The sequence below is a fragment of the Zasmidium cellare genome, assembly GCF_010093935.1.
Source record: "Zasmidium cellare ATCC 36951 unplaced genomic scaffold M409scaffold_39, whole genome shotgun sequence".
NCBI lineage: Eukaryota > Fungi > Ascomycota > Dothideomycetes > Mycosphaerellales > Mycosphaerellaceae > Zasmidium > Zasmidium cellare.
In genome coordinates, this window is record NW_022986983.1 from 286,284 (window position 1) to 300,608 (window position 14,325).

At 54.6% G+C, this 14,325-nt stretch overlaps 6 protein-coding genes across 6 annotated transcripts; 4 read left to right on the top strand and 2 right to left on the bottom strand.

The window, feature by feature from the left end:
- Positions 1-65: 65 nt before the first annotated feature.
- On the top strand, positions 66-1,290 carry M409DRAFT_58886 (uncharacterized protein; the record flags this gene model as incomplete). Its single annotated transcript, XM_033814021.1, has 3 exons — positions 66-68; positions 117-1,156; positions 1,209-1,290. The coding sequence occupies 3 exons, from the start codon at positions 66-68 to the stop codon at positions 1,288-1,290; spliced, it is 1,125 nt and encodes a 374-aa protein (XP_033662705.1).
- A 1,307-nt stretch (positions 1,291-2,597) lies between these two features.
- Positions 2,598-4,218, top strand: M409DRAFT_27873 (uncharacterized protein; the record flags this gene model as incomplete). The annotated part of the gene is made up of 3 exons (XM_033808765.1): positions 2,598-2,744; positions 2,804-3,086; positions 3,137-4,218. The coding sequence occupies 3 exons, from the start codon at positions 2,598-2,600 to the stop codon at positions 4,216-4,218; spliced, it is 1,512 nt and encodes a 503-aa protein (XP_033662706.1).
- Positions 4,219-5,239: 1,021 nt separating this feature from the next.
- On the bottom strand, positions 5,240-6,148 carry M409DRAFT_27874 (uncharacterized protein; the record flags this gene model as incomplete). Its single annotated transcript, XM_033808766.1, has 1 exon — positions 5,240-6,148. One exon carries the CDS (start codon positions 6,146-6,148, stop codon positions 5,240-5,242), a length of 909 nt encoding a protein of 302 aa, XP_033662707.1.
- A 452-nt stretch (positions 6,149-6,600) lies between these two features.
- M409DRAFT_58889 (uncharacterized protein) lies at positions 6,601-9,768 on the top strand (the record flags this gene model as incomplete). Its single annotated transcript, XM_033814022.1, has 1 exon — positions 6,601-9,768. The coding sequence occupies one exon, from the start codon at positions 6,601-6,603 to the stop codon at positions 9,766-9,768; it is 3,168 nt and encodes a 1,055-aa protein (XP_033662708.1).
- A 198-nt stretch (positions 9,769-9,966) lies between these two features.
- Positions 9,967-12,176, bottom strand: M409DRAFT_27876 (uncharacterized protein; the record flags this gene model as incomplete). The annotated part of the gene is made up of 3 exons (XM_033808767.1): positions 9,967-10,972; positions 11,024-11,426; positions 11,483-12,176. The coding sequence occupies 3 exons, from the start codon at positions 12,174-12,176 to the stop codon at positions 9,967-9,969; spliced, it is 2,103 nt and encodes a 700-aa protein (XP_033662709.1).
- A 1,344-nt stretch (positions 12,177-13,520) lies between these two features.
- On the top strand, positions 13,521-14,178 carry M409DRAFT_69615 (uncharacterized protein; the record flags this gene model as incomplete). Its single annotated transcript, XM_033818375.1, has 5 exons — positions 13,521-13,632; positions 13,693-13,728; positions 13,782-13,919; positions 14,007-14,071; positions 14,119-14,178. The coding sequence occupies 5 exons, from the start codon at positions 13,521-13,523 to the stop codon at positions 14,176-14,178; spliced, it is 411 nt and encodes a 136-aa protein (XP_033662710.1).
- Between the last annotated feature and the right edge of the window lie 147 nt (positions 14,179-14,325).

Here is a 14,325-nt window from a genome sequence, read left to right on the forward strand (position 1 = left end):
CACCACAACTCAATCAACACGATCTCCTTGATTGACCACTCCTAATCGCACACCGAGAAGCCAAAATGGTGAGTCCACTGACATTATTCGAATTCCGTGACACTGACATTGCGCAGGCTACAGACTCCCGCAAGCGCCTCGCGCTCGCAATCGTCGACTTTCTGCAGTCATCGCTCAAGGACGGCACACTGCAGCCAGAAGACGCCGACTCCATTGAGATCGCGACCAACTGTATCGCTGAGTGCTTCCACGTCGACCCCAACGACAAGACCGCCGTACAAGATGCGCTTGGCGGCCAGAACCTCTTGAGCATCTACGGAGTATACGAGAAATTGAAAGGTAAGGGCACGCCAGCAGCGGCGGCAAGCGGTGCGGCAGCAGGAGCAGTAGCGAGTACAGGTGCAAATGTCGACCAACCCACACCCAGTGGATCACCGACGGAGGAGAGCGAGAAGTTGAAGGGTGTTGGAAATGCCGCCATGCAAAAGAAGGACTACCAGTCAGCTGTGGACAACTACACCAAGGCACTTGAGATCTGCCCCCTGAACCCCATCTACTTGTCGAACCGAGCTGCAGCGTACAGCGCGCTGAACAAGCACGAATTCGCAAAGAACGATGCCGAGCTCGCGACCGCCACCGATCCAAAGTACACCAAGGCATGGTCTCGGTTAGGCCTGGCACGATTTGCTCTCGGGGATGCAAAAGGCGCCATGGAAGCTTACCAGCAGGGCATCGATTCCGAGGGCAATGGTGGAAGTGAGGCTATGAAGAAGGGGTTCGAGACGGCAAAGAAGAAGGTCGAGGAAGAGGAGCGCGCCGGCGCAGATGATGATGAAGACGACGATGTTGCAGACAGTACCCGTGGTGCTGGTGGCGCTGGTGGTATGCCCGATCTTGGTGGTCTCGCATCGATGCTCGGCGGAGGGGGCGGTGGTGCAGGTGGTCTCGATCTCAATGCCCTGCTTTCGAACCCTATGATGCGAAGCATGGCACAGAATCTCATGTCGAATCCAGAAGCAATGAACAATATCATGTCAAACCCCCAGCTTAGAGGCATGGCGGAGCGATTTGGTGGAGGTGGTGGCGCTGGTGGTCAGGGAGGTGGAGGAATGCCAAATCTCTCGGAGTTGATGAACGATCCGGCTTTAAGGAATCTGTAAGTTGAAAAAGGTACCTCTCAATTTCAGAGGCTGACACGGTCGATCTAGGGCTCAGAACTTCATGGGTGGTGCAGGTGCAGGGGGTGCTGGAGGCGCCGGCGGAAACGCTGGCAACGGAGGAAACCAATAGATTCGATGAGCTTGCTACTTGAGTGTAGAATGACGAGGTTACGATGGAGCCAAAGAGAATGGCGGCATGAGTCGAAAATATCGTAGGCTTAATGTCTATAGAAGAAAGCTTTGCATTCGAGAATCATCCTCTGAAGATAGGGCCTTTCAAAACTCCCACACCTTTGCGAATACGTTGTCACTCTCTACTCTGGTCGCTATATCCTGCTGCAGAAGAGTACAGCGTCGCACTGTAGGCACGAAGAACCCCAAGCCCCTGAATCGACGTTGAGCTTTTGGGGGCTCGAAAGAAAAAGCATAGTCCGGAAACAATCTTGATATCGTTCTTGCGATGCGTTCATCCAAGTCAAGAGTGTCTTCTGCTGTCAAGATCCTTCGAGGAGGTAAAGGCCCAATCCCCGACCATGCGAATAGCGCAAACGTGGCGTTGAAGTCTGCAGTATCTTGGCAGTGCTGCAGATGTTGGAGATACGTGACTAGACAGCCAGACAAGGCAATTTGTGTACGGCACTCACGCAAGTCGATTCCGCTATCCCTATGAGCAGTGTACGCACCGGAACGAGGCTTTCCTTCGGAACGTCAAAGACTCAAGTCCATGCTGGTTGCTACGAAGAAGTAGGATCTCCAGCCGCGACTCGCTGACGACGAAGGTGAAATACGGAACTTAGGCGGTACCAAGTATGAAATCATTATCTCCGTGGAGAGTGCATCAAACAAAGTGTGTAGGCGGATTGTGCAGAGCTTGGTGTGCTGGCGTCTGACGGGGATGAACGTCTGGTACATCGGACGCTCCAACTCGCATGAAAATTACCCGAGCAGCATCGCCAGTGTATCATCGTCAAGGACATATATTTTGGTGTCACTCTCACTCGGCGTGGTCGAAATATGGTCGATCGAGGGAAAGGTTGTGGTCTTGTCTCAGCATTCACCCACCTGCTCGGCAATTTCCGTAGCGTCACATGTGCGCAGCCAGCGTTTGCAGCGTTTGCAGCGTTTGCAGGCGTTTGAAGCCCGTGCAGCTCTGCCATTGGCTACACATGCGCACGGGCATTCAGAGGCCAGCGAGCTCGTCTGCTGCTGTTTGAAGCACAACCTCGTCGATATTCTTCCGACATCTTCACATGAGCCCTCCCTCGTCCCTTCTCCTTCAAATCGACCGACCTTTCTCACACCTCTTTGCCTGGAGCATCACCACCCCTCACCACAATCCACCGCAGTGCTGGTCGCTGCCCCTCTCCGTCCGACTTCGCCATCCCCTGCTGGCAAGCATTGGTGCAGCCACCACATCCATTCAGCAAAGTCTTCACCATGCAGTCCAATATCAACCAGTACTTCCGGGCTTCCAAGGGAGGCATCGTACGTCCTAAGGAGGATATCGTCCACAAGAAAGATGCCGTCGTGGATGTGCACGTCGACGACCATCGCCCGAACCCGTTCGACATTCTTCCCATTGAGGTATGCCATGTCGTTGGGCTCGTGTGTGGAAGTGTCACTGACGCAACTACTCCCTGCAGATGAACCAGCGGATCGCCGAACTCCTCGATGGAGACGACAGCCTGCGCGCCTTCATGTGGACCTGTCGCTCTACCCACGCCGCCATCGAGGGCAATGGTCGGTCATTCTGGCGGCGTCGTTTCCTCGCCACCTTCGAGAGGCCGTCGCAACCCAAGTCCAACAACGAGTACAAGAACACGTACTTGCAGCGTCGCCTCATCAACTTCCACCTCGTCACGTTCTTCTTGGGCCGCAGCAAAGAGGAGAGGGCGTGCCTGGAGGTTGTCCGAGACATCATCGTCGGTCAGTATTTGTCCCTTCCCCTGTATTTGTGCGATGACTGACCCACGCAGAATCGTTCTCAGAGGCGCACGACGATGCCGGCGCAGGGTACAAGTCTGCCAATTTGGCCTACCTCATCAAGATCATCGAAGCCTGCCCATCCCTCCTCAGCTGCATCTTCGATCCCAATACCAGGCGGCCACAACTTCAGCATCGTCAGCGCACGGGAAACGTCCAGCCTGATCCTCTATTGCAGACGATTCAGGTGCTCCTGACGTCACAACTCCTGAAACTCGACTCCGAGTTGACGCCCTGGGGCTTCCCAGAGAGCCAGCAACAGGCGTACAACTTCAGAAAGATGTGGAAGAAGTCAGGTGGGCTCAGTCTGGACATGGAGTGGCTGCTTCACCAAGTCAACTTCTGGAGATACCACATGCTCCGCGAGGACGAGATCACACTGTGCCACGCGTATTGCCAACTCGATGCCAGTGAGTACCCACGCTACTGGGGAAAGCAGCTCACCAACCACCCTCAATCCACTGGCATTGTCGGACGCCATTGGAAAGGGAGTTGGGCATATCTATCGCCCGAGGAGGTAGAGGAGATTCGTGAATATGGCCCAAACGAAACGATTCAAGATCAGTTCTGTGCAGAGAGCCGCGAATTCCAAGACCTCGAGCTTGAGTTTCTCGACAACGGCGAGGAGACGTGGCCTGCGGTGTTTGAGCAGTATCTCGGGGCACTCTCAGCACCCAAGCTGCAGCACGCCAAGACTCGCGCCAGCAAGGGCTCATCACAGCCGGACGACTTCACCTGGGACTCGCGAAGCTTTCGGTTCGGCGGATCTGGCAGCGAGGCGAAGCAAGGCTTTCTCGCAGACGGCTGGCTCAACACGCTTCCATCGCAGAACGGTGTCCCTGGCTGGCAGCGGTTGACCATGATGAAGTACTTCAAGGACCACAACGACGACGTGGATTACAGTCGCGGTCTCTGGGCGTACGAAGGCGTCGTGCTCCCCGGCGGCAAGATCATCGTAGGTCGTTGGTGGGATCCAGAAGATGGCTCGTACTCTGGTCCTTTCATCCTCTGGTGCGTCGATACTCCGGAACTTCTTCGCCAGCACGAGGACGAAACGACGAGCCAGCAGCTCTAGACGAGACCTTCCACCTCATACCCTCTTCGACTGCAGCATTAGCACACATCATCTCATACTTACACTACACGATACCCGACGACATCGAGACCGCCACCTCAGACAACCGACCAGGATACTCAGCAGCAACATCCTTTAGCGCCAGCAACATACAGCACGGCGACATTGGACCGTTTGCAGCTTGCAGGATCCCAGTTGGAGGTCTTTGGAGGAAGGACACGATGCGACATTCATGCTTTGACGGATTTCCTTTGTTTTCTTCGAGATTCTCGAGATCTTCACACTCCTTTTGTTGTTTTTTGCTTTTTGGCGAGATCTTTTGACATGAATACGGTCCTTACTGGCGATTTTGGGGGTAGGAGGCGAGATTAGCTCCAGAGGTTTTGCGGATCAGCGATTGATGTAATTAGCGAGCGGAAAAGTAATGCATGATGTGTCCCTGAGCCTCTCGCCCACTCCTGTAAATCGTCTAATGGCTGTCTTTCCGTTGGCGTTTGCAGCCATATCAGGAGAGAATCGCCCAAAGACAAGGACGTGAGTGATTGCGGCAGTTTCGTCAGATAGCATCGACCGTCGCGGGTCATGGTACCCCCCGAACACACAAGCTTCTCGACCTATCGTGATTCTCGTGAAGAGCACCGTGTCTTGCCAAAGTCCAGAAGAATCGCTCACATTTCCATCTGTTGGAAACGTCAGATCGGTCTCACACGGCCGTCCTGCGGACGATTGAGCAATGTTAAAGTGCTGTGATGCGACTCGAACTCGGGCTCAGTGACTTCCCAGGTCCAGCCGATAGACGTCTCGAACATCTGTATGTTTGAATCGGTCCTCGTCGTCTCACTGGAGATCCATCCACGCCTTTATTATCGAAATAACACGGGGTGAATATGTTAGGACATTCGGGGTTCGCGGCTTGCTCCATCGGGGATTCGTGCCCAGATCTTCACTAGACCAGCGATTTCGAAGGGTGGACCAAGGGCACACAGTGGTAAGCTACTCCAATGGGACAACAATGTTCTATTCATCTCTTCCCTTTCCGCTTCTTGAACACCACAGCAGGGGCTGCTGCTGCGTATGAGCATGCCTCTGCTTTCTTTGCAGTCTCCCCAGATTCAGCCACGTCCGGCACCGCACTGATCGGCTTGGCAGCTTCATCTCCTTCTTCCTTTTTGACCTCCTCTCCATCCTCAGGCTTTATCTCAGGCTCCCTCTTCCTCTTGACACCGCCGAGAAGCGCATCAAGATCACCCACATCCTCCTCGATGTCTTTCGAACCAGGATACGTCTTGAGATTGCTCCCCCATGCTTTCCTTTTGGGCGCAGCTTCTTCATCCCTGATATCTTCCTCGTCTTCCACCAGTTTCCTCTTATAAACACCCTGTGCCGTAGCTTTCACTTCTTCCTCCGTCTTTACCTTATCCTCGGTCTCCTCAGCCTCTTTCTTCGATTCCGCCAGGATCTCAGCCAGAGATCGATTGACACTGATCGATCCTCCTTCTGCTACCTCCACGGCATGCTGGTTCACCACTTGATAGTTTCCCACGCCCGTGACCTCCTTCTTCAACTCATCTGGTAGCTCCACACCCAAAGCAGCCAACTGTTCTGCATGAGCTTTCCTCTGGGCCGCTGTGCTTAGCTGAGGCGGGGCAGTAGCGGTATGTTTCGGCGCTGGCGCAGAGGGTTGCTTCGAGGATGAGGAGTTCTTTCCGTCTCCGAACATCCCATTGAGTCTGGCGACTTCATCTTTGGCCCTCTGCTTCTCTCGCTCCTCGATCTGCTTGTCCTTGTGCAGTTGCCGTAGACTTCGTTGGATGTTGTTTTGATGCCTCGCACTCGCCTCATGATTCTTCCTCTCGATACCTGTGTCGCGCACATATTGGCTGCAGAACTTGCACCAGTACGAGGGCGTCGATTTCCAGTATTCCGACATGGTGGTTGCCCTCGTCGTTAGGCTCGCTGCTCAGAGCAGGTCGCAAAGAATTGGGGCCGTCTCTCCGATTCTCCGAATACGACCACGCCTCTGCTGGTGCTTTGCGACGGCTAGCTAGCTTGCGAGTTATGGGGACAGTTCGTCCGATTTGAGCAGCATGGGATGAAGTCAAGGAGCAACGATCTTTAATTCAGTTGAAGTTTAAGCTCATGGATCGCGCCGCTGACGATCTTCCGCTGGAGCGCTGCTGGGGTCTTAATAAAATATTACTTAAGAGCTAAATCACTTTGGGCGCGGCTTCACGCGCCTCACCCTCCACCACGCGTTTCGCACTCCAGCTTCAGAGCTTCAGGCTGCGCTCACACAACGACAACGGCGACACTGCCAACTTTGGCCGATTCGGCGAATCGAGACACTCACCCTCACCATAATATGCGGTCGCGCGCTTAAGCATGCGCTTCACAAAGCCATCGTGGCTCATCCACGGCGGCGAGAAGAAAGACCACGAAGTCTACAGCTGCCATGTCTCTCCTGATGGTTCACGCCTGGCCACCGCAGCAGGCGACGGACATGTGCGCATCTGGTCGACCGAAGCGATCCTGAATGCCGCCAACCCTTCGTATACCAAGCCAAAGCAGCTTGCGTCGCTCTCATACCACTCCGGCACCGTTCATTCTGTGCGGTTCAGTGCCAACGGCAAGTACCTGGCATCTGGCGCAGACGACAAGATAGTATGTGTCTACACACTAGATCCAGGTCCTCCGGCGCATGCGACTTTCGGCAGTAAAGAGGTGCCCCCGGTGGAGAATTGGAGGATATTCAGGAGATTGATTGGGCATGACAACGATGTGCAAGATTTGGGATGGAGTTGCGACAGCTCGATTCTGGTATCGGTGGGTCTGGACAGTAAGGTGGTCGTGTGGTCAGGCAGCACCTTTGAGAAACTCAAGACGTTGGCACAGCATCAGTCACATGTCAAGGGAATCACGTTCGATCCGGCCAACAAGTACTTTGCGACCGCTTCGGATGATCGCAGTATCAAGATCTACCGCTTCACCTCGCCCCCTCCAAACGCGACCGCATACGACCAGACGAGTAACTTCACACTCGAAACGACAGTGACAGCGCCGTTTTCCACCTCACCCTTGACGACTTACTTCAGACGATGCTCGTGGAGCCCTGAGGGAGCACATATCGCAGCCGCAAACGCGGTCAACGGACCTGTCAGCTCGGTCGCTATCATTAATCGAGGTAGCTGGGACAGCGAGATCAACCTCATAGGACACGAAGGGCCTGTGGAGGTCTGTGCCTTTTCACCGCGCCTATTCTGCAGAGAGCCCCCTCCTCTCATGCAGGACCCTAAAGACTACGTGTCGCCCGGTGCTGTTACTGTTGTTGCCTGTGCTGGCCAGGACAAGACTCTGAGTGTTTGGAACACAAGCTTTCCTCGACCGTTCGTAACGACTAGCGAGTTGAGTGCCAAGGCAATCAGTGATCTTGCATGGGCTCCAGACGGCGAGACCCTCTATCTCACCTCATTGGACGGGACGATTGCAGCTCTGGTTTTCGAAAAGGGTGAACTTGGATATCCGGCTCCCGCGAACGAGTACGACAAGGCTTTGGCCAAGTACGGAGCTGGTCGACGAGTTGGGATTGTGGAGAACACAGATGCTTTGCTGCTTGAAGAGAGTAGTAAAGCTGGTGAACTTAAAGGCGTCGAGGGCCGCATGGGTGAGCTGATGGGTGATGGACATGCTCAGGCTGGCGCTCTTGTAAACGGCGACGCCCAGATGAGGGATGCGAATGGAGCTACGACCAACGGCAACAACCCTGACCCTACTCCAGTACCTGTAGCACCTGCGCCTCCCAAAGATCCTCAAGTCGAACGAGTGGATAAGCTCAAGCAGCGTGTGACCGTCACCAAGGATGGGAGAAAACGAGTTGCACCATTACTTCTCTCTTCCTCGAACCAGGGCGAAGCGAATTTACCTCGTCCTCAGCTTCAGGCCACAGTAAAGCAGGGCTCCATGGCCTCGGACGAGCCAGCGAAGATACTGGATCTCAGTAAGCCGTATGATGGACTACCGAAAGGCGGCCTTGCTAGCCTGTTGCTAGGCAATAAGCGCAAGTTCGCAGAGATGACCGACGCAGATGGCGAAGAGAAACGTCACGAGAAGCGCACACAAGCTATCCAGCAGACTGGAGCGACTCCAGTTGTGCATAACACCGAGAACGGGTTAGTACCAGCTAGCTCTGCAACGGCTACACAGAAACCAGCAGAGACATCCGAAGTCCTAAGGCCAGCTGTGATAAACCCCAGCATGACTGTGAGCCAAATCCGACTCGCAGTCCCTCTGGTAAGGAATGTGATTTTGCGTCCCCTGGACCCCACCAAGCCTGGAGCGGATGGTGGCGAGCAGCAAGTGAATGGAATTGAAGGCGGAGACAGCGAAAGTACTGTTGTTTTCGAGGCTCGAAATGCGACTGGGCCGTCTCGGACTGGTCGACCTCAAGACAGAGAACCTACAAGGATAGCACTGACAAGACGAAATCAAACACTGTGGCAGGACTTCTTACCCAGGGCGGTATTGCTCGTGACCGGCAACCGCAACTTCTGGTCTGCGTCTTGTGAGGATGGGACACTTCACGTTTGGACGCCGGCGGGTCGCAGACTGCTAAATGCGTTGGTGCTTGAGGCTCAACCAGTGATTCTGGACTGCAGAGGATGGTGGCTTCTTGCCATTACAGCTGTCGGTCAGTGCTACGTCTGGAACATTAAGACAACGTCGGCAGCACATCCTCCAGTCTCGCTAGGCCCGGCGCTCGATCTTGCGACACAGGCTCAGCAAAGTCACCTCACCCCTGGGCCTAGTGTGATATTCGCCCGCCTGAATAGCCAAGGGCGTATCATTGTGGGCATGAGCAACGGTGATGGCTTCGCATACAACACCAGCATGTATTCCTGGCAACGATTGAGCGAGTCGTGGTGGGGTGTGGGATCTCAGTACTGGAACACGACCGACACATCACTTTCATCAGTGACGGTCTCGAAGACAAACGCGGATCCGCAATCTACCTTCCTCGACGAGATCAATCCAGAGAACATCTCGGCGGGCATCATTCCCCTCCTCGAGCGCAACACTACTTCACAAGCCCTCCTCAAAGGCCGAGCACATTACCTCCAACGACTGGTGAAACAACTCCTTTCAGCCGAAGGCTTCGAAGGCTTCGAATCAAGCGTCTCAATCGCCCATCTCGAGAACCGCATGGCCGCCGCACACAGTCTTGGCGCCAAAGACGAGTTCAGAGTCTACCTGGTCATGTACGCTAAGCGCATCGGAGCCGAAGGTCTGCGTGGCAAAGTCGACGAGCTGCTCAAAGTCCTCATGGGTCGTCTGTTTGACGACGACGAAGGCGATGCGGGTATCGAGTGGAGTTCTACAGACGAGATCGTCGGGTGGAAACGAGAAGACCTCTTGAAGGAAGTCGTAATGGTCCTAGGTAAGCATCGTGATTTGCAGAGGATTACGGTGCCGTACGCCAGGTACTTGGGTGTACTGGATAAGCTTGGGGATGGGAAGGGCGTCAATGGGGACACGGCGATGATCACGGATGGGTAATCGTCGAGGGCAATTCCGGATAGTGAGCGAGGGCGCTGTATGGAGTTGATAATGAGCGTGTATACCTCTCATGAACGCGGTGGTATTTGAAGCGACATGTACTACCAAACGAGACATCTGAACCTCTCTACTGTGTCATTCAACCCATCAAACGGACTCCTCGCTTGTACGCTATCCCTCACGATCTCATATACTCATTTAACATCCACTCATGAAATCCGCCGCGAAATCCTGAAACGTCCTCTGCACGAACGGAACTTCCACCGGTCCCGCCCTCTCGCTCTCGAATCTATCCTCGACAGGCACGCCGCCTATCACCACAGGCTCCACCTCCGCGCCCCTCCTATCCGCGTCGGCTTTGGCAAGCACCTGCTCGATCCCAACCAGCCGTTTGAGCATCTCGAGAATCGCGCCGCCGTATTCGAAGCTCAGTAAGATCGAGCAGCGAACGGCGATAGCGGCTAGCCATTTCCGCCCTTCTTCTTCCTCCTCGCTGAGCTCTCGGCGAGGTTTGTTGTTGGGTGAGTCTGGATTCGCGCAGGCGCCGGCGATGATGGCGACCCAGTACAGGACGCCTGCCATGTGGCCCCAGCAATCGCTCAAGTCAGTCCTCACGAGAGATGCTTTGATCAGGATGTGCCAGCTCATGGCCCCATAGTCCTCCGGCGAACCCGTCGAGATACTGCACGGGTACGTCGGCGGAGTGGGTGTGTAGGTGTTATATCCCCCTAACTCTGCAGCTGCTTTCGAAAAGGGGATTTCGTTTGCCAAGGCGTGGGCATAGACGCGGCCTATAAGACGGATGGCTTCGAATGTGTATTTCTCGCTCATGTCTTTGAAATCGCCGAGATGCTCTCTCGCGGGTTTCGTGGCGAAGATTTTGTCGCGGAGGGAGGAGACGCTGTTTTGGCATTGTTCCCAGGAGGCGTTGACTCGGATTGGGGTCAAGGGGCTTACGAAGGAAGAGCCTGATCCTCGCACGAAGCTGTTGGTGAGGAGTCGGAGGTCTTCGAGGAGAGTCCAGGTTGGGCTGCCTTGGGCGACTGCCCGGTTGATGGTGTAGTAGCCTGTCATTCTGCAGTAGACTGGTGACTCGGGGAGCTTGCGGTAGTCGTCTGGTGGCTTCGTTCGTTTCTGTGATGCGTACTTGACGAAGTCGGTGTGAGGTTCGGTTTCTCGCAAGGCTGAGATCATGTACATTGTGCTGGACGATATGTTAGCTCGTGATGCCTCCTCGGTCGAATTGAGAACTTACATCGTCAAAATCGATGCCAACTGGCCGTCAATGCCCAGCTCCTCCAGTCCACCTCTTGATCTAATCATATCGTGGAGGCCTTGTTGATGTATCATCATGACCGTATCATCGCATCCCATGATTTCGCTGTTCAGCAGATGAAGAACCGATACAATCGTAGCATCCGCAGTCTGCAGGTCGGGATCCTGCAAGGCGTGATTGATCATGGCAATAACTTCGCCCCTGACCTTCATGCGATCCGTTGATTGATACGGTGTCCTTTCGTGCGGCGCTTGTATGCCCCTTCGCATGATGTCATCATGTGAGGAGGAGATGCAAACTGTGCTGAGGAAGGCATGCTTGGCCTTCAGCAGAGTCGGCACCCAATGTTGTGAGATGCCCTGACTGCCGAACTTTCGTGAGCCTGTGAAAGGTCAGTCAGTATATTGCTCTGTCAAGAGCTCTCGTTTGGACACTTACAGCTCCACTTCAGTTGTTCTACGTCTAGTAGTGGATCCGAAAACTTGGCCCAGGTATCGAAGGGGTTCAGATTCGAGCCTATGTAGCTGGATATGGGAGGAAAGTCGTACGGGGAAGTCCGCAGGTATCGAGAGTTGTTGAAGCCGCCAGAAATGCCCTTGACCAACGGTGTGATATCGTCCGCGAACCTGATACTTCGTCGAGGCGTGCTCTTGGGCCTACTAGTTCTCGGCTCCTCAACTTCCTCAATGGGTGATGATACGCTCGCTGATCGCCTAGACCCTTCTGTGCTCCCTGAAGACACGGAGATGCCCCTCGTCGCAAAGATGGTCGCAGGCGCCCTCGGGTTGTCCGAAGTGCCTGGTAAACTTGGATTGAGCCGCTTGCGTTTCCTAGCCGTGCCACTGTTGCCAGTGACCCGAGCATCTGTGCTCCCTGGCTTCTTGCGCTCCTTGTCGAGGTAGTCGTGCATGACATGTTGACGGTTCTGTCTCATTTGAGCTTTGTCTTTCAGTTTGGTAGGGTGATCGACCACGAAGAAACGAAACGAGTTGTCACCAGAAGGGGCCTTTGGTTTGGGGTTCTTGTGAGAGCTACGTCGTCTTCTTGGAGCCGCACGTTCATTATTGTTGCCCGTGTCATTTTGCACCGTGCTTGTTGTTGTTGATTGTGTAGACTCCGCTGGTTCAGCCATATGAGAAGCTGCGTTGAGAGGCGAGTCAACACGGGGGAAACCCGCCGAGGGATTGGCGTCGGTGTCGTAGACCGGTAAAGTGAGAGTAGCGGATGAGTCGGTACGTGTTGACGTCGTCATATTTGAAAGCTGGAATGGCCAGCGATGGTATGGTATGGGACAGCCCCTCGTTCGCCAGCTCGGGTGGTGAAGCCGACGATGAGGCTCTGGTATGTGGCGCGGATTGAAGACAGCCTTAGATCCTGTAGAGAAGGTCTATGTGATCGGCTGGTACTGGAGACGGATTCTCTATTGTACCGCCAGACAGTCTGCGTTCAAGTCGAATGCCTGCCCGTAGTGTGTGGGGGACGGTCTTCGAATTGGTCCGAAGCTTACAGCACCTCGATGCCGCTATGCATGCACCTCAATGATGCGGCGCCCCGGGTACATGGTGCAGCAACGGTCGGTAGGGCTGGAGTGGGAGGTCAAGTAGCTGCGTGTAGTCGCTATGCACGTATTCCGCCCAGAAGTCGTCTATCAGGAAGGCTGAGGACGCAGAAGTCAAGAGGAAAGTTAAGGTGGGCGTGTTGTTCGCATGCAGGTGGAGCACCCTTTGCTCGCCCGCCGGGCTTTGTAATGTGCCTGTCCTACCGAACTCATTCGTGCTTGCGCGGCGGCTCTAGACTCGAAATCAGAAGAGACCAGGTGCCTACACATGTACGACGTGGTGAGAGAATGCGTCACTCCTGTCGTCGTCGTGGCATGATGGAGAGACGCACACCGGTTCAAAGGTGTCCTCACCCCCAGTCTGAGTCTCTCGCAGCGTGAAGTGGGCGGATGCAAGGGCGTGAAGAGGCGGTGGCCCACAGCCACAATCCCGGCAACGTTTGGCACCGCACCGCACGCTTGGACCACACCAATGCCTGCCCTGTGCAGCCCCCTCCGCCACTTACCGTCAGTGTCACAGGAAAGGCAGCGACTCAATGCAGTCACTGCTTTTGTAGTGCTGCCATGAGATGGATGGGGGGTCAAGGACACCCAGGAGATATCTTCGTCGTCAAGCTAAGGGTGTAATGCTTGTGAGCATCCTTTCTCTCGAACGTTGGAAGCCACCAAGCCCACGATTACAGTGTGAGTTGCCTTGACTGTCATTTGGAAAGTAGAATGCATACTCCACTGTGAGCGGAATACCTTGAGTCGATACCTACCCCGCCGCAGTAGTAAGAAGTAAGAAGGCAGACCATCCGCAAAGAGCTCGGCTTTCCGGACAGTGACCGGTGAAAGCTCCATTGATGACTTGAACTGACATGAATTCTCCTGCTTTACTTCTTCATTCATCGATATACTCGAAAGGAGACGTTGAACATGCCGTATCCTAGCAGAGAAGAGATCCAAGACCTATGCTCTTCCTTGGGGACGGCAGATGCTTCGCCATTCTTCAACAGAGTTGCTCCAGACGTCGTCTGGGACGTCATGGGTAAGCCAGGCCTTATGCTCTCCCGCAGGACGCATCGTGCTGATATGCAGCCACACAAAGGCACCTCGCAGATTAGCGGCCGCTATACAAGCCTGGGTAGGTCATGCACCTTGGCCGCAGCTATGCGACCGCACTGATGACCGGCTCAGACGATTGGAAGAAGGGTGCCTACAATGTCGCGCAGGGCTTTGTGAAGGAACATTTGACTCTGACCGTCGTGAATGTCGTGGGGGGAGCACAAGAGTGGGCTGTGGTGGAGCTTGAAGCCGATGCAGTCTGCAAAAACGGTGTGTCTTTGCGCCATTGCTACACAAGACAATAAGCCTCGCATTGGATCCAGGCGTCCGGTCGAAGCTCGCTAATAAGAGGCGCAGGCATGAAGTATCCGCAGCGGTATGCGTGGGTGATGCGTTTCAACGAGAGCGGGATAATTGTCCAGGTATGGCTCAGTCGACAGAATGGTTGCGCAGCTGACAATGCGATCAGGTTCGCGCGTACTTGGACAGTCTCCTGCTAGAGAACGCCATCACTTCCAATGCATCTTGATTGCTGCATTGATGAGTCTTGGGTATCGCTTTATAATTTCGTTTGCTGTAGTGCCTGTCTGCTACTTGGCTAGCTTCGTGTGTAGTCTTCTCGCCTTACGGCAGGGCTGATCAACCTTCCGGGGTGGCGTACGGCGATCGGTCTTCT